General features: G+C 49.7%; 1 protein-coding gene across 2 annotated transcripts in view; it reads left to right on the top strand.

Annotated features, from left to right (window-relative positions):
• Positions 1–27,086, top strand: part of DOCK1 (dedicator of cytokinesis 1) — a 568,807-nt gene that overhangs the window by 81,054 nt on the left and 460,667 nt on the right. Inside the window, exons 11-18 of one of the 2 annotated variants that reach the window (XM_018041175.1) lie at positions 1,775–1,847; positions 4,976–5,118; positions 8,732–8,857; positions 13,584–13,708; positions 14,830–14,928; positions 15,858–15,930; positions 20,761–20,864; positions 22,016–22,199. In XM_018041175.1, coding sequence (XP_017896664.1) covers positions 1,775–1,847; positions 4,976–5,118; positions 8,732–8,857; positions 13,584–13,708; positions 14,830–14,928; positions 15,858–15,930; positions 20,761–20,864; positions 22,016–22,199 — 927 coding nt within the window. The remainder of the gene's footprint in view (positions 1–1,774; positions 1,848–4,975; positions 5,119–8,731; positions 8,858–13,583; positions 13,709–14,829; positions 14,929–15,857; positions 15,931–20,760; positions 20,865–22,015; positions 22,200–27,086) is intronic. The other variant, XM_018041176.1, reaches the window with a different exon arrangement.

Below are 27,086 nucleotides of genomic sequence, written 5' to 3'. Positions count from 1 at the left end.
CCCCCAAGTCCTTTACTTCTTTGACAGCAGGAACCTTGGAATGCTCAAAGTCCTCAGCACAGCAAGACCAGTGAGGGCAGGACATGGTGATGGGCAATTTCAATGCTTTCTCTGCTGAGTTCTGGGCTGGGGGAGCCCCAAAGGGACTGTCACTCCTAGAAAGTAGCAGAACTAAGGCTGCTTTCAATTTACCGGTGCTCAGACCAAGGGTGTTTTTCTTGCTCACATGCTGCCTTCTTGCCAGTAGTTGTTGCTGGGCCCATAGACGTGTCCAAGGCTAGAGACCAGGGAGCTTTGACAAGAAAGCTGGACCATCAGGGGGCCTCATAGTCAGATGGTGGGATGAGCCCCATGATAGAGAGAGGTCTGTGGATGCAGGAAGGTGGCTTATTGTGGACTGGGCTGTGGGAGATGGTCTCTTGGGTACAGAATCACTCGTTATGACCCATATAGAGCTGGTTGTCTGAGCTGCTGCTGCAGATGCCAAGACTGATGGGACCTGGGCTAAAACAATCTCTGTGTGTGATGGTTCGGAATTGGCGGTCAAGACGTGGTCTTGGGCATAGGAGCATCTTAACATTAGATGGGATGTTTCTGTTCCCCCTACAGATCGCTTTTCCTGTTTTGGGGTGGAAGGGGGGTGCTAGAGATGGAAATTGTCCATATTTAGTATTTGGTCGTATGTCATTAGGGAAGGGATTGTGCAAAACGAAATACCCAGGACTTGTTGCCCACTTACCTGCAGTCAAGTAAGGAGGCTGAGCAGAGACAGAGCTTATGTCCAGCACCCTGGGCTGTTTGTGGGGTTCCTTGCTGTGTTGGTCTGAGCTGGGGCATGGGAGACGTTCTAGCCACTAGATTTTGGGCGAATTCGTTTAGGTCTTTGAGCCTAGTCTCCTCAACTGAAGAGGAGGTAAGTGTGAGGATTAGATGTCAAGTGTTTCCTGAAACGTTGTCCACAGACGCCAGCACGAGGCGGCTAAACTGTCGTCATGTTGTTACTGCTTCCTTATTCGGGGGCCGGGCGACTGACATGCAGCTGCAGATCAGTGCAGCCCAGTGTGGCCACCCTGCCCCAGGTGGCCCTTCTGGCATAAATGAATGAAATCAAAGTGAAAGTTCAGTGCCTCCATCACACTTGCCATATTTCACGTGCTGCTTGTGATAGAACATTTCATTTTGGGACTTCCCTGGGGGTCCAGTAGTTAAGAATCTGCCTGCCAATGCAGGGTTTGACCCCTGGTCTCGGAAGACCCCACATGCTGCGGAGCAACTAAGTCCATGAGCCGCAAGTGCTGAGGCCCCCCCCTGGAGCCCACGCTCTGCCACAAGGGAAGCCAGCGCAGGGACAAGCGTGAGCACCGCAGCTAGCGAGGAGCCTCTGCTCACTGCAACTCGCGAAAGCCTGCAGGCGTCAGTGGCGACCCAGCACAGCCGAAAGTAAAGAAATCAATAAGTAAACAAAAACAGAGTATTTCCTCATCTCACGAAGTTCTGTTGGAGAAAAGAAGCTTAACTGGTGCCAGTTGGTTAATAGAGGAATTTGTTAAATGGAGCTTTGCTCTTTAAGCCCCAACCCTATTTGGGCAGGTATTTTTCAGGTAACTTAATTGGTCTTTCAAACGTGGAAATGCTTTAAACTTGAATATAGAAAAAAATTCCACTGGTCAGTTCATGCGTTGGTCAGAAGACATTCTGAAGTTCCATTTGCTTGTTTGTTTTCTGTAATGGCAGCCTTTAAGCACAGCTGTCTCTCTTTTTTTCTTGTCTCCAGTGATGGATGTAACGGATATAATAAATGGGAAAGTAGATGATGAAGACAAACAGCATTTCATTCCCTTTCAGCCGTAAGTATGGGACAAACCAAGTGCTTAACCCCATAGAATATGGAAAATGTGTGTTTGTAATAGTTATCTTTATAATTCAGTTTATATATTCAGCATGAATAGGAATTATTTGATAACAATAAGACATCTTAGTCACTTAGTGTAGGGCGTTTTTGAAGCCATAAGAAAATTGGATCAAAGTTTATAGTCTTGAAGTACAAGGTTTTATGTGTGGTCCCTGACATGGCTTATCACGCAGGACATGCAGAGGTACAGTTCCTCTCTGGACTTGAACATCTCCTTACATCACGGATGAACTGAAAGTATTCACATTTTCAAAATACAGTACTTCAAATTCATCACGATAAATTGCTGTCTTCCAAATAAAAAAAAACAAAATAAGACTGCATTCTTTTGTAAAGCGAGAAATAATCCTTGTGATTTTTCTGTCCCTGGGTTGCTTCAAGTGGACGCTGCCTGTGCTTGCCGTGTTTAGGGTTTGTCTAGTTCTAACTTGAAGTCTGTCAAGAGGTGTGGCGAGCTTGGAAAGCACTCCGGGGAGCTTCATTAAATTGACTCTCCGATTTGAAGGCAGTTCCCGTGGAAAAGGTTGAAAGAATTGGTGTTATTTCCCTGGAGATTAAAGCCAGAGAGGGCACTTAGATAATGGTCTGTAGTCCCTTCAAGGGCACTTCTCTGCCTCACACAGAGGTGGGGAGAGAGGGGGAGGAATTAGAGTGGTTTAGGTTAATTGCAAGAGGCGGCTTCCTCCTGGTGGAGTGAAACCTTAGAGGAGCAAATGATAAATCGAGTTAGAGTGACCTGTCATAGTGCCCTGTGTTCTTGTCTTTTCTCCTCATTTCTGGTTTCTACTTGATTCTGGGCTTGAGAGAAATTTTATTTTAAGCTGTTTTGGTTGTTTTCAGGTGCTAACCAAGGGAGTTTGGAGGCCCGTGATGCCGGTGGGTGGTGGGAGGAGTCCTGTCCTGGGAGGGGAGTGGGAGGGCAGGAGGTAGGAGGTGGTTTCCCTTTGCATCCTGTCCTTGCACGATGGACCACGCTCTTAGTCCCAGGCTGGAAAAGCACATGTTCCAGGTGGAACAGAGTGGTTCCTTTGCAGGCAGGTGATCTGTTCAGACAGCATCCCCAGGCCTGGCTCAGCAGGAAGTTAGAATAACAGAAAACTATGAATGTGCTCTGAATAGGGGTTCACGTTTGTTTATTTCATTCCACAACTGGAGGCAAAGGTTGTTGTGGCTTCATTGCTTTAGAGCTATTCTTCTGGGCAACACTGCAACCGCTGGTTACATGTAATGGTTTGAGTTCCTGAAAATTAACTGAAATCAGGTATTTCCTGCCTCCATCACAATGGTCCCATCGAAAGCCTTCAGGACCGTAAGTGGCTAGTGGCTGCCAGATCAGTCAGTGCTGATGGAGAACGTTCCTCTCATCCTGGAATGTTCTGTTGCATGGTGATATTAATACTTTGAAATCACAGCCAGTGATGAGAGTTACAGAGGGAGCTCGGTTCTACAGGATCTGGAAGTTTGTTTAGTAAACAAGAGGAGCATCGTCTTGGAATATGAGCCGATATCATGGTAATCAATAAAGCACGCCAGTATGAAATGATAGAGTTGCCTCATGGTAATCAAAGCACGCCAGTATGAAATGATAGAGTTGCCTCATGGTAATCAATTAAGCACGCCAGTATGAAATGATAGAGTTGCCCATGAGAAAAGAAGTGCAGCCCAGTGCTGTTGAGAATGCCGTTTAGATATCAGACCTCAGAGTTTCTTCATGTCCAAATGAACCACTGTGTTAAAGTTACCTGTTGCCTACTACTGTCTTCTGGGAAAAGTCAAAGAAAAAATTTCTTGAGTTATGGTTTGAAAAGTGAGGGGGTTATTAGTCTTAGACGCACTAATCTAAATTTCACTGAGACACGTTATGACCTGGGGATGGCAGGTTGCTGCCATCTTTTTCTGTCCTTTAGTGAAATGTCCACTTTAAAAAAAATCACATGTTCGGCTCGCATTGTAGTTTGTGACTTCTTGCTCCATTAAAGGAAGACTGATATCCAGATTCATATGTTCAGTGTTAGAAACAAAACAGAAACATGATTTTAATAGCAAAATAAGCAGGGAAAGTAGTTCTTCGGGAAATGCCATGCTAATGAAACCCATTTTTTGCTCCATTAAAACTGATTTATTATATCTCAGGGTAAGTTCTAGGGGAGGAATCATGGTGTACATTTCTCTCTCTCTCTCTCTCTGTCTTTTTTAACTTGGGGAAGCAAATGAAAACAGCCCTCAGCTCCCTTGAGTCATGTGGGCTCACGGGATAAATAACACTTGTCCTTGTTTCTGGAGATCATTTTAAACATGATACACTTATCTTCTTGCTCACTGCATGTTGTGCTTGGCTGTGCTACCTGGTATTTCTCTTTGCACATGTTTCCTGTTTGTATTTAATTTCTCAGTCCTGGTACACCTTCTGTCGAAAGCCCCTGATTCATGAGTCCCCCGAACACTGATGACTTATATTCATAACTGTGTCACAGTTTTAACTCCTCAGACATGGTGATTGTGTTCTCCAAAGATTATTCCATTTTTTTCACATTCAATTATTTTAGGCTATGTTGAGTACATAGTCTGATGGAGCAGAGTGTGTACTCAAGCTTCCCAAGCAATCGGGTCCGAGGGATCTTTTTTTTTTCCATCTTGATTTTGCTTTTCCCTTCGAAGCACCCACCGCTCGACCTATGCTCTATGGCCAGGAATTACTGAAATAGAAGAAATGGTCATAAACATCCCCTGGGATTAAATGCTGTTCAGTCGTATTGCTTTCAGATCAGTTCCTGTCTTTGTAAACTGTCTGGTAGGCATGGAGGGTAGCTCTGGTGCACCTTGACTTCCTGGGGGTGGAGTCGAGCTTGTTTGCTCTACTTCTCTGGTGTGGTTCAGCATTTTCCTGATCAATGCTCTTCCCTGTCTCTCTTGTCGCCTATCCTGTCCTTTGTCGTGCGCTGACTCGTGACGCCTCTCTCTCACGCTGGGTGATGATGCTCTCTCGTGCTCCCTTGTTACCGTCACCTCTGGGTCCCCGCGCCCCTTTGTGTCCTGTGGTCTTGCTCGTCCCGTGCCCTCCAGGCTCGCGTTGGACGACGCCATCCGACACAAGCCGCTGAACATGTCATCCCGTTTTTCACCCAGGGTGGCAGGGGAGAATGACTTCCTTCAGACTGTTATAAACAAAGTCATTGCTGCCAAAGAAGTCAACCACAAGGGCCAGGGTACGTATCCTATGGTTTCGTTCCTCTAAGTGTCCATGTGCGTGAGCCTGGGAGTATATTGCGTGGTGTGAATTTAAGTTCGATGATGATCGTGACGCTGGTGATGATGGTGATAATAATGGTGGTGATGAAAACGGTGATGGTGATGATGACAACAATGATCACGGTAACGGTGGTGATAACGGTGATGCTCACGCTGATAATGGTCATGATGATAACGATGATATTGATGATAATATTGATGATGGTAATGGTGACAACAGTGATGTTGATGGTGATGATGGTGATGATAACAAAGATGATAACGAAGATTCGAGTGATGATTACAGAGAGACTGATGGCGATGCTGCTGATGCTGGTGGTGTAGGGTAATGGTGATTACTCATTGTTCCCGATGTACATACAGCCCGTGAGGCTTTCCTCACTGGTCACCTTTGTAAGCACTACTGAGAACCAAGCTCCTGGATGAGAGAGCACTGACTGGGATACGGATACTAGGGTACGAGGATTAAATGCTTGCAAAGAGCCCAGAGTTGATGGGCCTGGAAGCAACTCCTTTCTTTGTCTTCCTCAGACTTCTCCAGCTGTCTCCGCTATTTAGAACACTTGGGTGACTTCAGCAGAGAATGAAATAGCTATCCCCTGCCTGTGATTTCACCTTGCTGCTTAGAGACACACAGACATTCAGCACAGCCCACCTCTCCGTGCTTGCTGTCCTCGCTGCTTTTTCCTCACTCGTGTTGTGAGCTAAGCCTGCCACGTTGTCTTGCGGGGCTTCCCCACTCCACACCCCTGAGAAAGCGGTTCCGTTTTGCAGGCCAGTTCCCCTTCAGGTTTGTAATTGAGGGGATTTCTCCTCCCTCGCTCGCCTGGCGTGCAGTCATCGTTTTTAATCCCACGCTGACAAGTTTCCCAGGGGCTGACCTTCTGTTGGCAGAGGCTATGAATCAATCACCTTGGGCTGGTGACAGCTGGCACTCGCCTGGCCGGGAGGGCTGCTGGAAAATAAGTGTTTGCTGAGGCCCCGCCTCCAGCCGGAGGGGAAGTCACCTTCAGAGTCTCCCAGGCCTGAGACTGGTGGGACAATCCACTGTTAGTCCTTGATTAGATGCCGGCTTGCCTTGGACTCGGTGGGGCTCAGGTGAACGGACCTGTTTCATTGTCTGGTTGCCTTACATCACTCTACTTTTAAGAAACAGTTATCCTGATTCTTTTCCCATTGGCCTGAGGGAGAGTGTGGATGAGTCTAAAGAACGTTCTGCAGGAATTAGCTGCTCCTGTCCCTCGGCTGGACTTTCTTTTGGTTTGAACCGCCCCTCCCCTCAGGAAAACAACAAAACCAAAACCTCAGCCCCAAACGTTAATGAGCCATGGCCTCTGTAGACAGAGCAATTTTCAGCTGACCCAGGACCCGTCTTCTCATCAATTACCAGCCCTCCCAATTTGCACTTTAATTGAAAACCACGGGGAGACCCAATTAAAGCTGTTTGATCGGAGCCGCTCTGGGGCGGGGTCCCCAGGCCTCTGGCTCCTCCTGCAGCGTCATCCGAGTTTTGACCCACTTTTATTACAGGGTCACCTGGGAAAAGTGGAGACTGCGGGCAGGCCAGCCGGAACTTGCTTAAAAAGAGGACCCAAGCCCTGCCTCTGTCGGTGTCCCTGTTACTGTGGCCAAAATCTGTGTCACGGAGATGGGCTGAGGCCAGGGTCCCCGATTCCTTGAACTTCTCAGGGAGGAGGGGTGGTTTCAGGTCATGGGAAGAGCTAAGTGACAAAGGCATTGACTGCTTTCAAGCAGACCCTTGTGGCTTCCTGAACCAGAATGACCTTGGGCCATGTCACTGGCTCATGTTGGCCTTGAAACAGACATGAGGGAGTGGCATTTTTCCGGGGCTCACTCTCAGGCCTATTTCAGTGCTTTCCAGGGAGAGCTGGGCGGGGCACAGGAGATGCAGCCCAGAGCGAGCTGCAGGGTCTCCGGGGTTTTGCCCAGTGGAGCTCCTATTCCCATCAGTGGTGACCCCTCAAGTCACAGGCAAGTGCATGGGGCCACGGAAGGGACTTGGAGGAACATGACCCATCTCTTCTGTACTGGCTTCTGGGCTTCGGCCTAGTTCAGCTTCTCATCTACATCTTTCCTTCTCACAGTAGACAACATCTCTTAAACTTAGCCCAAGTTATTCTAAAGCCTGGACCCAGAGGGCATGGGATTTTACCTGGATGTTGAATCCTCACGTGCGTCCAGCCATCTGCCCCTGTTGTTTGAAACGCGTGCATGCGTGCCTGCTAAGTCGCTTCAGTTGTGTCCAGCTCTGTGACCCCACGGACTGCAGCCCGCCAGGCTCCTCTGGCCATGGGATTCTCCAGGCTGGGACACCGGAGTGGGTTGTTGTGCCCTCGCACAGGGTGTCTTCCCAACCAAGGGATCGGCCCCTGTTTGAAATACAGCATATGCTAGTTCCCTTTGTGTTTAGTTACTCTGATTAAGCAAAACTCAACCTAAAATGCACTTTTCCTTTGAAAATTGGCCTCATTTCCTCCTCTGAGGAAGTGTTTCAAGCCTAGCATAAACAGGAAAAATTAATCTCTGTGTTTAAATTATAACAAGTGATGTTAGCTACTTACCAATGAGTTGAGCAAGCTGCTACTGATGTTATCTTCTGGTGGGTGGGGTGGGGGGGAGCGGTGTCCCACAGAGCTGAGTAAGCAGGCCAGGCCCCCAAGGGCTCAAGGATGGGGAGACCCTGACCTGCCTCCTGAGAGTGACCCCTCCATCCCTGCCAGGATGGCATGTCGTTGAAAGCAGCTGACAGAGCCGCTGCTTTGCCTCCTGTCTTTGACTTTGTTAAGTGACAGTTTTCTCCCCTTTTATTGTTTGATCACTGCTCCAGGAATATTCTATACAAAACGCGTCAGCTTTGCAGAAGGAGGGCGGGAGGGCGGGGGTCTCACAGGGTCACTGTGCTCTCTCCTGGGCATCCTCGCGTCTTGTTTCGAGGGCTGGGAAGTCCCTGTTTCCCCCTTGGAGAAGTGGGTTGGGTGGCACGAGTTCCCTGTTTGCCGTGACATTGTGAAACAGAGGGACGGGGCCGCCATGACTGCCGGCATCCGTCGTGTGGGTGGTCCACTGGTGGCCGTGTTTTCCCTTCTTGAGAGCCCGAGAGGACTGGTATTTTCGTGGGTTCATGAAGCTGCCTGTGTACCTCCCAAATCCTCCTCTGCTATCATCCTTCTTGGGAGAATGGGAAATGATAGCCTTCTCAATCCCCTCCCAGCAAAATGCTACCTTCTGATTTATCTTCAACACAGTATCAACTCTGAAGAGTCATCAGGCCTGGGCGAGGGTAGCATGTAAGTGCTATCATGACCTTAGGATGTGCCGATGTGGGATTCGTGTCCCAGGTGGTCAGATGCTGGTACCTCCCCCATGCCAAGCTGCTTTTCCCTGGCCGCTCTCCTTTTTTTCATCCACCTCTACTTTCTCTTAAGACATTGCCTGGTGAATTAAAAACTGCTTATTCATTGAAATGGATTTTGTGAAGGCTTCTAAAAACGTACAAGATATGAAGACGTACAAGATATAACCTGACTCATGCAACTGTTGCTTTCCTAGGTTTGTGGGTAACGTTGAAATTACTTCCTGGAGATATCCATCAGATTAGAAAAGAGTTTCCTCATTTGGTGGATAGGACCACAGCAGTGGCTCGGAAGACGGGCTTCCCGGAGATCATCATGCCTGGTAAGGACGGATGAATCCTTTAGCCCTGCGCGGGTGCTGGGTGCAGCCGCGGTGGGAGTGTTTATGTACCTTGCCACAAAGAGACACGTGTACGTGGGAACTCAGGCAAGCAGAGCGTGGAGTGTGTAAAGCCCAGCGTGGTGGTGGGTCATTCCCGCAGACAGGACTGCGGTCAGAGGGACAGCTAACCAGGGATCAGGCCCGGGGAGGAGGTCTCTCTTGGCTATATTAATCATAATCTGGGAGCACTTGTGTGGAGCGACTCCTGGTGACGCAGGAACAGGGACAAGAGGACAGAATGAACATTGGCCAAAGACCCAAGCCTGAGACGTCCAGGTGGTCTCTGTCGCTGGCTGGGGAAAACGCTGCCGCGATTGCAAGCAAACCACTGCTGTTCTATACCCTGTTGTCACCCCAGTCAAGATGCCTGCCATTTGTCTTCTGCCTACCTTGTCTGGCAGGGAAGGAGGGGTGTGTGACATCCCACTTACCTTGGCTGAAAGCACGGAGAGTGTGTGGCCGGTGTTGCTTAGTGATGTGGTAGAGGGTGAGCAGGCAGGGAACCTTTCGGAGAACCTGTGCAGAATGTACTTTTTGGATCTAAGGAGTGGACTGATGATGACGGTGGGGCAGGCTTACAGTGATGGCCCCAGGTCTGTTCTGTGATCTCTAACAGCGTTTGAATTGTCCAGGACATGTTCACAATGAAGGGAGTACAGTTTGGGTAAATATACCCTAGTATGCTCCACGTTTTGAAAATAGCCCTCTGGGTCGGTTACAGGTTAAATGACTCCCCCAAAGTGGTCCACCCCCCTGAAACCCCACCCACTGGCCTCAGCTGTGAGTATCCAGGCTGGGGTCACACCCCTTGCTGTGTGTCTCAACTCTGCCCCTCCGTGGCCCTGGGCAGGTTACCCCATCTCTCTGAGCTGTGTTTTCTCCTCCCAGGCATGAGAACAATAATGATTCCTACCTGGAGATCTGGCTGGAGTTAGGATGCTATAGGGTTTAAGTATCAGAAAGCACACGACCAGCTCGGACAGCCTCACCCTGGGGATATTTGTCAGTTGTGTGGCTGAAAGAGAGACAGAGCCTGCTGCCGGGCCAGCCTGGACCGCCAGCTGTGCTGCTCTGCACTCTCTCCTTTGCAACTTGACTTTATCCTCTGGGGACGGGTCATGCTGGCACGCCACTTCTTCCCAAATCTCAGTGTCCTGAAGCAGATGACATGCTTTCTGCCCGGTGTTTCCAAACAGGGAGACTGATCGTCATCTGACCTGGCCTGCTCAGGTCCCCTGGGCACCCTGGACCTTACAGGCTGGGGTGGGGACAGGTGCATGTCGGCCACTGGGACTTCTGGGAGGGGGCAGCTCCTCTCGAAGATGAGGGTTGGATGAGGGAGACAGGGACACAGTCTGGATGGACATCTGATCAAAAGGAGGAAGGAGGAGCAGGAAGGGACAGCTGGTATGTGTGAATATACAGGTTCCACGAGGAAGCCCTTGGTTTACCTCGGTTCCCACTCAGGGTGTGTGAGTTACCATGCCAGTACCGTCCCCATCCAACCGTTGTTAAGCTTATTAAACTGATAATGAGATCCCATATTAAGGTTGATCTGTGATATTTATAATATGACTTCTGTTTCCAAATAATGTTCATATTAATCATCAGATCTGATATCATGAGATCTTGGGAAGCCTGTGAATCTTTATCCCTGATATCTGTGGGACACTTTTTGGTTTGTAGATAATGCTGCTATTAATTACCTAGCTTGATCCTCAAAAGGATCCTGGAGGCCCTCCACATGGGTGTTGAACTAATTCCCATCACAATTAAGCCACAGCCTCAAGTCACATGGCTAATGAACAGTGGAAATGAGGCCAAACCACCCTGTGGTCAGCGCTTGCCTGCGGTCCCTGGCGCAGGGCTTTGCTGTAGGTTCACAGGGAAGAGCCGGTCACTCAGGTGCTTCAAAGTTATCCCTTTGTTTATTATAGGGCATTTCAGGGACGTTACCTCTGATCCTCCAGGCAATTGTGGCTCATTGTCAACGCTGTTAAACTGATAGGAAAAGACATCTAACATTGGCTAGATGGAGCTTTAGCCAGTCTCACCTGTATAGGATGAAAGCGTGATGCACAGCACGTTTAGAAATGATGGGGCATCTATTGCTTGTGGAAGTCGTCTGCTCTATACACAGCTAACAAATTTGGACTTCTAGTGGACGTATCATTTTCATGTGGATTTGAGATGCAGATTTAGACATGAGGACAGCGTCACTGACATCAGGAGCCCTGTGTGCACAAGGGTGCTTCAGAGTTATCGCTTTGTTTATTTTAAGGGCATTTCGGGGGCATGTTCTTTCTCCTCCCTCTCTCTCTCTCCAAGTGACTGGGAAACCTGGGAAACGTCTAGTTCACACTGGTTGTGTCTCCCTTATGATTGACAGACTTAAAGAGTAAGTCTAAACCTCTAAGATAATCTCCTAATAGGTTTGTGGGAAACCTGTACAGCTGACCATTGCTCTGGCTTGTTTGGTGTGCTGAGTTGGCGCTTGGCGTTCCTGCAGTGAGCAAGCCCGGCTTGAGGGACTCAGCCATGTTCTCTGTGGCTGAGGGATGCTGAGAGGTTGGGAGCATCTTACCCTTGGGGGGCATGGTCATTCAGGTCCCTGCGTTTAGCCTGGTAGAACCCGTTCCATCCAGTCACACGCATGTTTATGGAGACACGCGTCTCCTTTGCACAGTGGGAGAGCTGGCCGTGCCACCATTGTCCCTGCTTCTCACACCTTCTCGTGACCCCCTGGAAATCCCGGGGTCCTTCTGAGGGATCCTGGTGGGGAGCACAGTTGTCCTCTGAGCTAAGAAGGTGGCTGGAGGCGTGGATGGGCCCCCCGCATCTGCTTCCAACTCCTTCCTCCCCAGAATGAGAGCCTTGGAGGCATTTGCTAAGACCCTCTCCTGACTGCCCATTAGAGATGCTGACCTCCGTATGGGATCTTACTTCTGGACTGGAGCCAGAATCTCTAGGCCGATCGGACAAGGAGACCCTGAGGTTCAGCCATCCTGTTCCCCAGCACATGCCCCTTCTCTGGCTGCTGAAGCCCCGTGTGAAGCTGTTGTAGCCCTTTTTGATGACAGCCTTGGTGGTCTGATAGAATTTTCAGGCGGAGAGATTGTGGCGGTTTTAGTGGTAAGTGGCCCTGAAGGTTAAGCGACTTGTCTGAGGTCACACAGCAAGGAAATCAACTCTGAATATTCACTGGAGGGACTGATGCTGAAGCTTCAATATTTTGGCCACCTGATATGAAAAGCAGATTCACTGGACAAGACGCTGAGGCTGGGAAAGATTGAGGGCAGAAGAAGAGGGTGACAGAGGATGAGATGGTTGGTTGGCATCACTGACTCGATGGACATGAGTTTGGGTGGGCTCTGGGAGTTGGCAGTGGACAGGGAGGCCTGGCGTGCTGCAGTCCACGGGGTCGCAAAGAGTCGCACAGAACGTAGTGACTGAACAACAGCGACCTGGACCTGCAGCCTTGCCTCCTCCCCCGGCGGTGCGCGCCATGCTTCTGAACTTCTCCGTGGTCCGTATCAGCGATCACAGCCCTTCTTCCTTCCAGCAGCTGCTGTGGCAGTGGTAGCCACCCACAGGGATTATTACAATGATGACTTTTAAATGAAAGTTTAATATAATAGTCGCATACATTAAAAGCCAGAATAGAGCCATCTAAAAAGCAAAAGAAAACCAAGAAACCAGCGGGATTTTTTTTCCCTTCTGGGATCCTTGTTCTTTGCCCAGAGCAGGTTGTTTGCCACTCTTGACACAACCCTTGCTCGTATCTCCCGGGGGAGGGAAGTTGTGTCAGACGTGGGAGGCGGCCAGACAGACGGCAGAGCAGCCTTCAGAGGGTAGCGGTGCTTCCTCTAAATCATGCTGCTAATGAAGCTTTCAGAGTTTTCCCAATCGGACCCTTACCAGGGGCTTCGGGTGTTCTCAGCTGGAGGAAGCGTCTTGAGCTCATCTGTTGCATGTGTGTGGTCTTATATATATATATATATATTTTGCATAGTTTAGGGCCCATCTCACTTTCAGATGTCTGAGTCTTTTCTTCTGCTCCCTGTGGCCTCGTTCAGGATCTGGACAGCTGCCTGCCTGGAGGAGAGACGATCCTTTGCAGAAAGTTTCTTGACCCATCCCTGGTCCCCGATCCTGGGTGTCAACTCAGGACATTGGCCTATAGCTCAAATGCTGCTTTTTCTTCAACTCCTTAGTGGATTGGAAAGGAGGCCAGTGTTGCTGGTGATCCTCGGGGTGCTGACTGCTGAGACGCAGATGACAAGGGCTGGTGATGTGGGTTGCAGTGGGCCATGGATGCTGAGGGTTGGGGTGACGGTAGGGTCAGTGCAGACCCACTGACTGCATCCGAGCTGCTCTGGGCACAGGCTGCCCACGGAGTGTAGGAGCTCGCTGCCCACAGAGTGTAGGAGCCCCGAGCAGATAATTGGAGGCTGAGACATTTTCATCTTTCTTGCAAGTCTTACAGTGATGATGCAAATTGCCTTTGTCATGCTATTAAATGCGGAGACTGTTTTGTAGAAAATACTTCATAATCACCTAATACAGTATTTATGATACTCTGCTCAGAGAGACAGTGAGTTTGGCAAAATTCACAGTTACACGATGAATAATGGATTGGTTTCAAAGGTGTAATTTTTCCCCCCAGGTGATGTTCGAAATGATATCTATGTAACATTAGTTCAAGGAGATTTTGATAAAGGAAGCAAGACGACAGCTAAGAATGTCGAAGTTACGGTGTCTGTTTACGATGAAGATGGAAAACGGCTGGAGGTATTTGTCGTTGCAAAGCTGAACCTGTGGTGTTGGAGTCTTACCTCCCTCGTGTGCGCCTTGCCTCTGCTTTGGAATGTGAAAAGCCAGTCTTGTTTCTCGGGAAGAACGTTTGCTGTTTCTTCCTTTTCCCTTACCCAAAAGGGCTGGTTTCCAGTGGGTCCCGCAACTGGATGGTCTCTGGACATCCCTGGGGTCCTGACCACCTTTGCCAAATCCCTCCTGGGCCCCCACTTGCCAGCGTAAACCCAAGGCTTGGAGGGCGAGCAGCCACACTAGATGTTCAGATACTGTCGTTAGCATCTTTTGAGACTGGAAGAAACTGAGGCCCAGAGAAATCAATCAACTTGACTGAGGTTAGAGAGCCCGTGAGAGGTGGAATTCAGGCTGGAATTGGGGCCTCTGACCTTGTGCTTTCCTGGGTAGTGGTCACGGAGACCTCCTCCTGTGTGATTGTGGCACCCTGCAGTTGTCCGGGGAGGGACTCGGAGACCGTGGCCTCCTCTGAGGACTGGAGGCTGGGCCCAAGCAGGAGTCCCTGCCAGCTGCCTCTCTGGACCATGACTGCATCCTGGGCTTCCCGGGGCCCACGTGGCCCAGAGCAGTGACTTGCGGGTACCCCTGACGCTCGGCTCTGCCTGGAGGCGGGTGCATCCTTGCTCTCTGGCCGACATCCAGTGGCCCTGCCCTGCCGTCTCTCTGGAAACAGGCCGTGCTGCCCCTGGGCTTTACTGGTGTCTCCTTAGAGTCGAATGGTCAGTGTCTGTGGCTGGAGGAAGGGGATGGAGAACGGTCAGCTCCTTGTTGATCTGTGCTTTTCTCCAGCCACCAGGAGACAGGGGTTTCCTGCAGGTCGGGGTGAGCGTTACTAGGGGTACGGAGGGTGGAAGGCAGCAAGGTCTTGGATGTCTGTGGGCAAGGTTTTCTGCTGCCCGCCGGGCCCAACCCGACCTGTCCTTCTGTCACTGGGGGAGGCGTGTTCTGTGGGCCCCGGGGTTGTTGGCATTCCCGGGGCACCCTTGCTCCTTCTCCCGGCTCATCTAACAGGGGCAGGAGGAGGAGATGGATGCAGTGTCAGGCTCGACGAGGGCTGATGCGAACTCTTTATGCTTCTTTTAAAGCATGTGATTTTCCCCGGCGCTGGTGATGAAGCGATTTCAGAGTACAAGTCGGTGATTTACTACCAAGTGAAACAGCCGCGCTGGTTTGAGACGGTTAAGGTATCATCTCCATGGCCCTGTTCTCCCATGGGGTGGGTTGTGAGAGGCTCATTTATATCCCGAGGATGTCGCCCCCTTGCACCTCCCCAGGGCTGCCTGCCAGTGGGTACTCTCCGCCAGCCCCGGAGCGCTTTCAACAAAGTCGTTCAAGAAGGTTGCTAAGGAACCTCGCTGGGGTTTCTTGGAATTTACATTTACTCTCATCTCCTTTTGGACGTAAAAGCAAGACTTTCCTGGAGACAAATGAGAGTCCTTTACAGGCCGCTATTGTCTGTCTCTTCTCGGGTCTGTTTTATGTAAGGCATGCTGTCTTTACAGCAAATGGAAAAAACACAGAGGTGATAGTACATGGAGGACATCACTGGGGAGACGGATCCTGTTCACTCAGCTGTGATGCCCCGGGATTCCTAGCACAGCCCCCGACACCCCGCCCACCGTGAACCAGCCCACACTCCGCGGGCTTGGGCACTGGGACACCAGGCCAGTGGTTGGCTCTGGAATGCAAACATCAGCTGTGAGATTATGGACACTCTTGGCTTACAGGCAGCATGTATGGAGTCTTTTTCCTTTTACTCTGTGTCCTGAAAGAACAGCCTTCTTGCTGCAGCCAAGGGCAGGTCTCCACAGTTACAAGGGAACATGGGTACCTCCAAATTGGGGCTGAAAACATAAATGGCAACTTTAAAAAATAGACGCTTCACTGTGAGGATCAGCACAGTAAAAAAAAAAAAATTCAGCTGCCTCTTCCAGTCCACGTGGCATCCTGGACAGCATTATCTGGTGTAAATTTTCAAAGGGCATTTGCCTTTGGGAAGATCACACCCTGTGGGGTAGAAGTGTGTGGAGTGTTCCAGGCTGTCTCAGCGGAATGAAGCCGACTGTAGGGGAAGGTGCTGTAAAGGTGATGACTTTCCCTGCTCATCCCGCAGGTGGCCATCCCCATCGAGGACGTGAACCGCAGTCACCTCCGGTTTACCTTCCGACACAGATCGTCCCAGGACTGTGAGTAGCCACACGCTTCGTTAGCCCGTGTGTATTTATTATTGTGAATTTATTCTGGATTGTTCTAGACGGTGATTACTGTAACACAGGGAGGTCTTGACACTCCAGCTCCATGTCCAGGTGAACTCAGTCCTGTGAAGTGCTGTCCACTCTGGTTGAGCTGCTCCCTGGAGATCTTCATTTTCTTCTCGAATTTGTCCAGTGAGGTGCCCTTCCTTCCTATTCTACTCTTGGGTTTCGTCCTTCCCATTTGTTCTGTGATCCTGTCCCATCTGTCAGAAAATCCCTGAGCTGTAACAGACAGATTTCACAAATTGCTTTTAATGCTGTTTGTGCTGGTGCTGAAAACCTTGAGCCCTCTCTGGCTTTGCTGGCAGCCACTGGTGTCTGGAACTCAGGCCGACCTTTTCTCGCTGGTGTTGGTATAGCCTTGGACATGATGCCAAGACTTTGGGAGGAAAGAATGGCTATTCGTATCACTCACATTCCAGAAGGATTTAGCATTGAAGATGAAGTTTGTCTCACAGCCTGTGTTGAACTCATTGTCTGCTAAGGATGTAGCCCTCTGTTAGCCACCAAGTACAAAGTCACACGGGGAAGACGCATTACTGCCCCTTGTGGGCTGTATCCATCTGGCCGTCGGCTAAAGTTGGGAATGCAAGTGATGCTACAGTGGTGTATGTAGTGGCCCCACGGGAAGGGTGGCCTTGGTGGGCGTGTTTATCACCCATGACCCTGTGGGAACCAGAGCCACAGGGGTGGGGGGTCCTCAGCCCTGACTGTGTGTTTCCAAATATCTCAGCCTGAGGGGGAAATGCCCAGAGGGGTTGATGACCAAGCGAAGTGGAAGCTGCCCTCCCCTTGGCACAGTGCTTGGCACAGAATCAGTTCAGTTTAGTTCAGTTGCTCAGTCATGTCCAACTCTTTACAACCCTGTGGACTACAGCACGCCAGGCCTCCCTGTCCATCACTAACTCCAGGAGTTTACTCAAACTCATGTCCATTGAGTTGGTGATGCCATCCAACCATTTTATCCTCTGTCGCCCCCTTCTCCTGCCTTCAATCTTTCCCAGCATCAGGGGCTTTTCCAATGAGTCAGTTCTTCGCATCAGGTGGCCAAAGTATTGGAGCTTCAGCTTCAGCATCAGTCCTTTCAATGAACATTTAGGACTGATTTCCTTTAGGATGGACTGATTTGATCTCCTTGCAGTCCAAGGGACTCTCAAGAGTCTTCTCCAACACTGCAGTTCAAAAGCATTAATTCTTCGGTGCTCAGCTTTCTTTGTAGTCCAACTCTCACATCCATACATGACTACTTGGAGGTTGGCCTCAAAAGGCACACATCTGCCCGCATCCACAGAAAACATCAGCTGATGCATCTGGAATTGCTAACACTTTGCAGAATGGCATTAGACTGTTCACATACCAGCACCAAACTTTCCCAGCAACTTTCTCAGCTTTCTTTATAGTCCAGCTATAAAGCTCAGCTTTCTTTATAGTCCGACTCTCACTTCAATACAAGACTACCACCACGGCCTTGACTAGATGGACCTCAGCCAAGTCCTGGAGGCTGTGGTGGGCTCTGCACCCTGCACAGAGGAAGTCGTGGTGGCGGGGGGCAGGGGCTGCTGGGGAGGTGAGGGTGAGGAGCCCCGCTGCAGGGCAGGCAGAGTTCTCGAATGCACAGAGGACTTCTCGCAGAAGCACGCTTCCCCTTAAGAACACCGTCATTCCCCCTAATTAATAGATTAGACTATGGCAGAGGGATCTCTTCGGTAGCATTTTAATTTTCCAAATCCTTGTTTTCCTTGTCAGTTTTAAGTACTCATTACAGACATGATGCTATCATGATACATTTGCATAATTAATGAAGTCCCCCTGGCCACAGCTGATGGAGGTTGGGGGAACGTGTGGAGCATAGCAAGTGTGATGATGGTAAAGTTGGTGGGCCACCCTAGCGATGGGGGCCACAGGGGGGCCTCGACTGGTGCCTTGTCTGCGCAAACTCTGGGGGAGAAATGGGGTGAGCTGAGGCCACACTGCATCCGCTCCCTACTGTCCCCAGCAAAACGTGGTGCTTTACCCCTTCTGGAAGCAGGTGATGGGGTTTCTCACGCTGGGCTCTGTCCTTGGGGTTGCTGGGAAAGTTTGGTGCTGGTATGTGAGTGGTCTAACGCCATCCTGAAACATGTTAGCAATTCCAGATGCATCAGCTGATGGTTCCTCTGGATGTGGGCAGATGTGTGCCTTCTGAGGCCGACCTCCCAGGAGTTTCCCTTCTTTGTAGGGGGGCTGGCTGGGTGGGCAGCCCTGCCTGCTGCCCTCTGGGGCATGAGGTCTTCTCCCGTGACTCCTGACGTGTAAATGTGTTGTCTGCCTCGTCATGGCTGCTAATGAACGTGCGAGAAATGCAGTCCATTCCTGATGTGAAGAGGCAGAGTATTAATAATTTAAAGGTGCGCTTTTAAATTCTGTCCTACTCAATAGTAGGGCTGGGGGAAGCTGTCTGCTGGCAGGTGTGGTCACATGTCTTGAACCACGGCTGATTTCACAGAGACGTGCTTTACTGTTCTTCAGGTCTGCACAAACTTAGAACCTGGTGGCTCAGGTGGAAAAGAGTCCACCTGCTGTGCGGGAGGCCTGGGTTTGATTCCTGGGTTGGGAAGATCCCCTGGAGGAGGGCATGGCAACCCACTCCAGTATTCTTGCCTGGAGAATCCCATGGACAGAGGAGCCTGGTGGGCTACAGTCCACGGGGTTGCAAAGAGACACAACTGAGCGACTCAGCACAGCACAAACTTGGAAGGATCTCTTCCCTCTGTCTTGAACACTGAGACGTTTTGTGTTTTTAAGAACCCTTTCACAAAGTTATGTTTTGATTCCTAGGGTACACATGTTTTGCTTTTATCTGTCCTTCTATCTTTGGCTAGTCAGTCATTCACCTAGCTCATTAGCTAGCATTTATTGAGCACCTATTGTATTCCAGGAATGCAAAGATCAATGAGATACAGTATCTCATGCAGTGATGTCCTAGAGTAAGTATTTTGAGCCTCTGACTCAAGGTGGGCAGATGTATTGCTCTCGGACCTCTGTTGTTTCATCTCTAAAAACAGAACCTGGGATCTGTAATTTTAAAGGTATTTTCTAGCCTTGAACTCAATGGTTCCATGCTGTGTTTAGCTTGCCTCTCTGAAAATTCATCACACATCCATTTCTTCAGCCCAGAGTCCTCATTCATGTCTACCTGATTGGGCACCTGCCCACCCTGGAGCCTGCACTCCCCTCTGCTCACCAGCCCCATTGGCTGTCAGCCCCCAAGCAAGCCAGGCTGCTCCTATTTAGGGCCTCTGTATTTGGCCATCTCTTTTCCTAGAGGGTTTACATCTTGGGTCATATGTAGTCTGTCTTCTCAGAGAGACCTTTCTGACCAGCCAGCTGGGTCGTCCCTGTTACCATCATAGCGCTTTAATAAGCTCCCGACTTTTGTTTTCTTTCTTATCTGAAAGAACTCATTTGTTGGCGTCTCCCCAACTAGAACAAATGTTTATTGAGTATCTGATATATAGCAGGCAGTACGTTACACACTGGGGAAATAGTGAAAAAATACACAACGTTTCTTTCATGGGAAAACCCAGTGGATGAAGCTAATGATAAATTTTCATGCACACACACACACACTTGCACACACACATACACTCGGTGCATGCACACACGTGCACACACACGGTACAGGCTTGGTAATCTGGTAGTGATCGGGATTTGTCTTAATCTGCTGGGCAGTCACAGCAAAATACCATAGACTGGGTGATTTAACAGTGGCGATTTCTCACAGTTCTGCAGGCTGCAAGTCTGAGCTCAGGGCACCTGTGTTGTCAGGTCTGGTGAGAACCCTCTTCCCGGTTGCAGACGGCCACCTTCTTGCTGAGAGCTCACATGGAGGAGGATAGAGCTGGTGTCAGTTCTGTTTCTTATAAGGGCCCCCATTCTATGGGTTCAGAGCCTCACCTTTATGACTATTCAACCTTAAGACCCTCCTTTTAGGCCTTTTCTCTAGTACAGCCATGCGGGGATTATGCTTCAGCCTAACAATTTTGTGGAACAAAACAAAACCTAACAGTTCAGTTCCTGGCCATTGTGAAGTTGAGTGCCAGGTAGGATGAGGGTCTGCATCTGCTCTTCGGGGCAGGCTGGTCACTTCCAAGCTGGTGACTCCTTGGTGGAAACTTGAATGAAATGAAGAGCTGAGTCTCCCATGCTGATTTTGGGGGAAGGACTTCCTCGCCAAAGCGAATGAAATTTCATGTTTCGGTGTCTAGTCCACCTGCGGCTTACATTAGTGCAGGGTCCAAGGTGGGCATCTCTCTGTCTTGGTTTTCTGTGTTGACCATCTGTTTTCTCAGGGAAGGATTTGCTCCTTATAGTGGTCGCTTGCGATGGCCTGTGTGTTCTGCCCTGTTTATCTGTGAATCCCTCGGCTGCAAACACCATCTTCACTGTTAGCTCTTTCTAGTTACTGTCAGCTTTCAGTATTGCAGACCTCCCTCCATGTTCCCCTTCAAAAGCATCCTCCTACTCTTGGTCCTTTACTCCAGATTCCGTCTTGAACTTCCATGAGGAAACTCGAACATTGCTCTGAGTTTACAGATTAGCTTGAGCCCAAGGATCCCTCTGTGATATGTGAATGTTGTCTCCATCTCCGTGTATTTATGTTTACTTCAATATCTGTCAAAACAGTTTTGTAATTTTTTCAGAAAGGCAGCTCTCGTGGCAGTTTATGATGTTATTTTTGTCGTGACGGCCGTTGAAAATGATTATTGATCTCTGTTGCAGCTAAGGACAAATCTGAGAAAATATTTGCCCTCGCTTTTGTAAAGCTCATGCGCTACGATGGGACCACCCTGAGGGATGGGGAGCACGATCTCATCGTCTACAAGGTGCGTTCTTTTTTCTATTGGTGTGATGCTATTGATGTTGATTGCTTCAAGCCTCTTTGGGCTTCCTGGCCTGAGTGGACATCTCCCATCTTTGTGGCAACAATGCTCTCTAGCAACTTTTAATTCTGAAAATGAACATTTCATATGACCAGCTTTTTAGCTGCTCCTAAGGGGAGATGTTTGTTTGTTTTAGTTGCTAAGTCGTGTCTGACTCTTAGTGACACCATGGATACCAGGTTCCTCTGTCCATGAGATTCTCCAGGCAAAAACACTGCAGTGCGTTGCCATTCCCTTCTCCAGTGGATCTTCCTGACCCAGGGATTGAACCTGTATCTCTTACTTCTGCATTGGCAGGCGTGTTCTTTACCACTCGAGCCACCTGGGAATCCCATAGTAACACATTAGATTCTGTTTAAAAAATGCTCTGTGAGTGTGAATTCATCTAGAGGAACAAGGGAAATATTAAAAATAAGCAATTTAGCACAAGATCTCAGTTCAATATTATGGCTGTTTTTTCCTATTATTATTATTATTATTATTTTTTTGACTGTGCAGCACGTGGGATCTTGGTTCCCTGACCAGAGATCAAACCCATGCCCCTTGCAGTGGAAGCGAGGTGTCCTAACCACTGGGTCACTGGGGAAGTCCCCTGCTCAATATTATGTAGAAAATTAGTTGGGAAAATAATTTATACAAGAATAGACACATGTAGGAGTATAACTGTAGGCTTCCCTGGTGGCTCAGTGGTAAAGAACCTACTTGCAATGCAGGTGATGCGGCCTCAATCCCTGGGTTGGGAAGATCCCCAAGAGAAGAAAATGGCATCCCACTCCAGTATTCTTGCTTGGAAAATCCCACGGGCAGAGCAGCCTGGTGAGGTACAGTCCATGAGTTCGCAAACGAGTCGGACACAGCTTAGCAACTGAACAACGACGATATGTATAACTGGGTTTTTTTGTTGTGTACCTTAAGTACGCACAACATTGTCAGTCAGCTATCCTCCAGTATAAAACATTAAAAGATAAACTGTTTAGGAAATAATAAAAAAGCAAATGTCATGATGGTTCAAAGGATTAAGGGTCACAAAGGGGTAGAAAAAATTGCGGGGTGCTATGAGTCGCGTGTGACCTGTTGTGGCGTTAAACCCGCAGGCGGAAGCGAAGAAGCTGGAGGACGCGGGCACGTACCTGAGCCTGCCCTCCACCAAGGCCGAGCTGGAGGAGAAGGGCCACTCGGCCACAGGCAAGAGCATGCAGAGCCTCGGGAGCTGCACCATCAGCAAGGACTCCTTCCAGATTTCCACGCTCGTGTGCTCCACCAAGCTGACCCAGAACGGTGGGTGTGGGGCGTGGAAGCCGCACGCCTCTCCGCACGTTTTCTCCTTCCGCCCCCTCTTTCTCGTGCTCCCTGCTGGATGCAGGAGGCTTCCCCGGGTGCCTGAACCCGACCCGTGGGCCCTTCATCGCTGTGTGATGGCCTGTGGGGACGCTGATGACCGGGGAAAGAGGGCGGGGCTGACGCCCTTCTGCTTTGAAACTCACTTTCTGCTTTTACTTTAAGGACGAACCTCAAAGTGGTGAATTACTTTTTCTTAAAAACTTATCCGTCTGCGTATCTAGGTATCTATTTGTTTGGCTGCCCCGGAGCTTAGTTGCCGCATGTGGGATCTAGTTCCCTGACCAGGAATTGAACCCAGGTCTCCTGCCTAGTCTCAGCCACTGAACCACCGGGGACGTCCCTGAATATACTTTTGAAAAAGAATTTTGGCCAAGGGAAGGTAGCATGGCATAAAGGAAAGTCTGCATAACTGGGAGTCAGACCAATGCCCCAGGCTTGAACCCTGGGAATGACCTTGAACTAGGGTCCCCAAGCTCGTGTTCCTCATCTGTGTCCTGGTTATAGTGCCTGTCTCCTAGGGCTCTCAGAGGGCTATGGGAGGTGTATGGTGTGAGACTCCACCGTCTTGGGCCTTCCCCCTCCTCTTTGCTCATTGAAATAATTACCAGTTACCTTTACTTTTAAAAGCTGCTGTTGATAACATTTCTAGTCCCCCCGATGGGGAGATAAGGCGCCCCTTGCTGACGCACTCACACCAAAGCACGGTCTTAGGCAGCATCAGATGGTGCCCGGCGTCCCTGCTCTGGCGGCGAGGCTCCTCGGCCTTGTCCCCACTGCTCGCAGCCTCGCTGCAGTGTGGCTGCCCGGCCAGGGGCCACTTCTGATTCAGAGTACACCATCTGGTCGAGGCAGAGACCCCTCTGCACAGACCCTACACTGAATAATCCAGCTTCCTGAATGTGACCGTCTCATAGCTGTGCGGAGTAGCTTCATGCTCTCTTGAAAGTCAACTTGAAAATCCAATTTTTCCCTCTTAGCCACCTGATATGGGTTTTGATTATTAATGTCTGTTGCTGTCATGAATTGTGTCTTGGGAGTTGTCCTTAAAGCTGGGGCCTAAGGGACAGTCATCGTTTGGACTTTAACAGGATAATCAGGGAAAAGGCAATAGTATCCCACTCCAGTACTCTTGCCTGGAGAATCCCATGGACGGAGGAGCCTGGTGGGCTGCAGTCCATGGGGTTGCAAAGAGTTGGACACGACTGAGCGACTTCAAAAAGTAGCCCCTTTTGGCCCCTGGAAGCCCCTGCTTGGTAGCGGAGGGTGCACTGGCGTGGGGTGTGTGGGCCCCGTTCAGTCTTTCCCCGCCTGCTGTATCCACCTGGTTGTATTGGGCTCTGCAAGCTATGTTTCTCACCATTTGTCTCATGAGTAAATTGGGACCGGCTGTGGGGGTGGGGGGTGGGTGGAGGATGTGTGGCAGAGAGTAGCATATCACTCAGATGCTTGAAGGCCACTTGGATACCTCTTTCTAACAATACCTTCTTATCATGGTTTGCCTGGTGCATTTTGAATTCTCCCAGCCTGGGGTTGTGCTCTGAGCAAGTGAAAACCCTGCCCGGGGGCATTGGGTTCCCTGTATGCCTGGTAAAGGGTAGGTTATGTGCAGGCACTTTGCAAGCTTAATTCCCTGAGGAAAATGCCACCGGCAGGTTGGGCGCTGGTTTGAGACTGGGCTATAGTGAGGATGACCCCGTAGGTCAGATGTCACCCTGGATACGGCCTTCACAGTCCACTTGCCCGACGACCAGCTACTCCTAGACAGCGGCCCCCAACCTTATTGGCAGCAGGGACCAGTTTCGTGAAAGACAGTTTTTCCACGGACTGGGGGATAGAGGGCTGGGTGGGATGGTTTTGGGGTGATTCAAGCACATTGCATTTATTGTGCACTTCATTTCTGTGATTGCTACATCAGCTCCACCTCAGATCATCAGGCATTGGATTCCATACGCTGGGGACTCCTATTCTAGGCCTCTTTGAACTCAGGGCAGCCTCTCTCATGGAGTACTTCAGCGTCTGCTGTGTCATGCCATCTCCGCTGTGTCATAAGCCACCCTCTTCCCTATGGGTCATATTCCAGAAGCACGTTTGGAAGCTGTTATTTGCAATTTGAATATGTTTCCCCGTTAAACAGTGTTCTGAATAGCAGGTAGGTTGGGCCCACCCACAGAATCCTCCTTAACCCGCGTGTCCCTGGAGAAGAGCACTGCGAACCAGGATATTCTCAAGGTATTAAGTCACAGTAATTTCCCAGGGAGATGCGTCTCACTGTCTCTGACTTCTTGACTCTTCGAGTTCCACCAGTCTCAGGGTAGTCCTCTGCCTGGGACTGAGGGCAGGGCACCCTGGCTTCCACAGCGGCTGTTGCTGGGCAACCAGGAAATTGTAGCTCTCAGCGATGCAGCTTACTGAGAGCCAGGGGGACCCGTCTTTTGTTGTTCATTTCACACCAGCCAGCGATGCCTCTTCTCGGGATGGTGGCTTGTCAGGTGTGCGAGATGGAGTTGCCCCAGTTGGCGTTGAGTCCCAGATTCTCATTTGAGGGAGTCATTTTTCCGAGACCGTGATTTGTTCCTGCGAAGGTCCGATACTTAGGGAAAAGGAGTGGCTGCATTACTCATCGAGATTTGTGTGAAACGTCTCTGTTCTCAGCACTATGCTGGATGCTATGGGGGAGAGGAGACAAAGCTGGAGGTGCGGTTCCTCTCCTGAATTAGCTTACTGCGAGTGAGAAGGGGAGAAATCCTAACATGGAGCGTTATTATGGGCCAGACTGCAGTGGCTACTGGGGATTGAGAGAGCGCTGGGTACCTAGGGGCTGGTCATGCTCCCCCTCCTCAAAGGTGTTCTCAGAAAGATACAGCTGGGCCAGTTAGCAGTGGACACACACCTTTGAGGAGGGGGAGCTCGGCCAGCCCCCTAGGTCCCTGCCCTCTTTGACCTCTCTCATTTCCCAATATCTCAAGGGCTTCCCTTATGATTCAGATGGTAAAGAATCCGCCTGCAGTTCAGGAGACCCGGGTTCCAACACTCGGTCCGGGAGATCCCCTGGAGAAGGGAATGGCAACCCACTCCAGTATTCTTGTTTGGAGAATCCCATGGACAGAGGAGCTTGGGTGGCTACAGACCATAGGTTGCAAAGAGTCAGACACAACTGAGTGACTAACATGATGATCTTTTCTCAAAAGAACAGTGTAGAGGTGAACCTCAGCCTCCCTCTAAGCCAGAGTGCCACTAACTTTGCTTGAATGGATTCAGATTATTAACTAGCCTCTGTTAAAAAAAAAAAAAAATTGCTGGTAATTCTTATGAGGTAGAAAGCTCCCTTCCGAGAAGGCAATGGCAACCCATTCTAGTACTCTTGCCTGGAAAATCCCATGGGCGGAGGAGCCTGGTAGGCTGCAGTCCATGGGGTTGCAAAGAGTTGGATACGACTGAGCGACTTCACTTTCACTTTTCACTTTCACTTTTCACTTTCATGCATTGGAGAAGGAAATGGCGACCCACTCCAGTGTTCTTGCCTGGAGAATCCCAGGGATGGGGGAGCCTGGTGGGCTGCCGTCTATGCAGTCGCACAGAGTTAGACATGACTGAAGCGACTTAGCAGCAGCAGCAGCAGCAGCAGCAGCAGCAGCAGAAAGCTCCCTTAACCCCAGGACTGAGAGCATGATTGAGCAGGATGTAGCCTTTCTCATGACTTACCTTTTGATTAGAAATTAAAATATGTCAGCTTTCTTGATGAATGACTAAAATGTTCATCTGTTTGATGGATGGCTGCTGCAGGTCTTCCTGCTGGGCATCATGCTGAGTGCTTGTTCCACGTCTTACTGTTTACTTCTTGCACCAACCCTGTGACTCAGGGAACCATGCACCCATTGTTCAGATAGGAAAACTGAGGTGAACGTACTTATCCAAGGTCATAAAGCAGTTGTTGCTGCTGTTGAGTTGCACAGTCATGTGTGACTGTTTGTGACCCCATGGACTGCAGCACGCCAGGCTTCCCTGTCCTTCATCATCTCCTGGAACTTGCTCAAACTCATGTCCATTGAGTTGGTGATGCCATCCAACCATCTCATCCTCTGTCTTCCCCTTCTGCTCGTGTCTTTAATCTTTCTCACCATCAATGTCTTTTCTAATGAGTCAGTTCTTCACATCAGGTGGCCAAAGTATTGGATCTTCAACTTCAGCATCAGTCCCTCCAATGAATATTCAGGATTGATTTCCTTTAGGAATAATTGGTTTGATCTCCTTGCAGTCCAAGGGACTCTCAAGAGTCTTCTCCAATGCCACAGTTCAGAAGCATCAATTCTTTTGCACTCAGCCCTCTTTATGGTCCGACTCTCAGCATGGCCCAAATGATGCTTGAAACTATGCTGTTCATATTCCAAATACACTAGGATGTCCCCCTGCGTTTTCCTGTTTGTGACTCTTACTTTCAACACCTGTGCTTGGGTGAGGTCATATAAATGAGACTGTGTGTTTAGTGCTCATCACCTGTATGTGTTTTATGTGGTTTGATCTTTATGGGCTTTCCCTGATCGCTCAGATGGTAATGCAGAAGACCTGGGTTTGATCTCTGGATCAGGAAGATCCCCTGGAGGAGGGCATGGCTACCCACTCCAGTATTCTTGCCTGACAGTAATGGCGGGAGACCTGGGGTCAATCCCTGGCTTGGGAAAATCCCCTGGAGGAGGGCATAGCTTCCCACTCCAGTATTCTTGCCTGGGAAACCCCAGGGACAGAGGAGGTTGGCAGGCTGCAGTTCATGGGGTTGCAAAGAGTCTGACATGACTGAGCGACTAACAGTTTCACATCCTTAAATTA

Source organism: Capra hircus, chromosome 26, assembly GCF_001704415.2.
Source record: "Capra hircus breed San Clemente chromosome 26, ASM170441v1, whole genome shotgun sequence".
Classification (NCBI taxonomy): domain Eukaryota; kingdom Metazoa; phylum Chordata; class Mammalia; order Artiodactyla; family Bovidae; genus Capra; species Capra hircus.
This window is presented reverse-complemented; position numbering and strand designations above follow the sequence as displayed.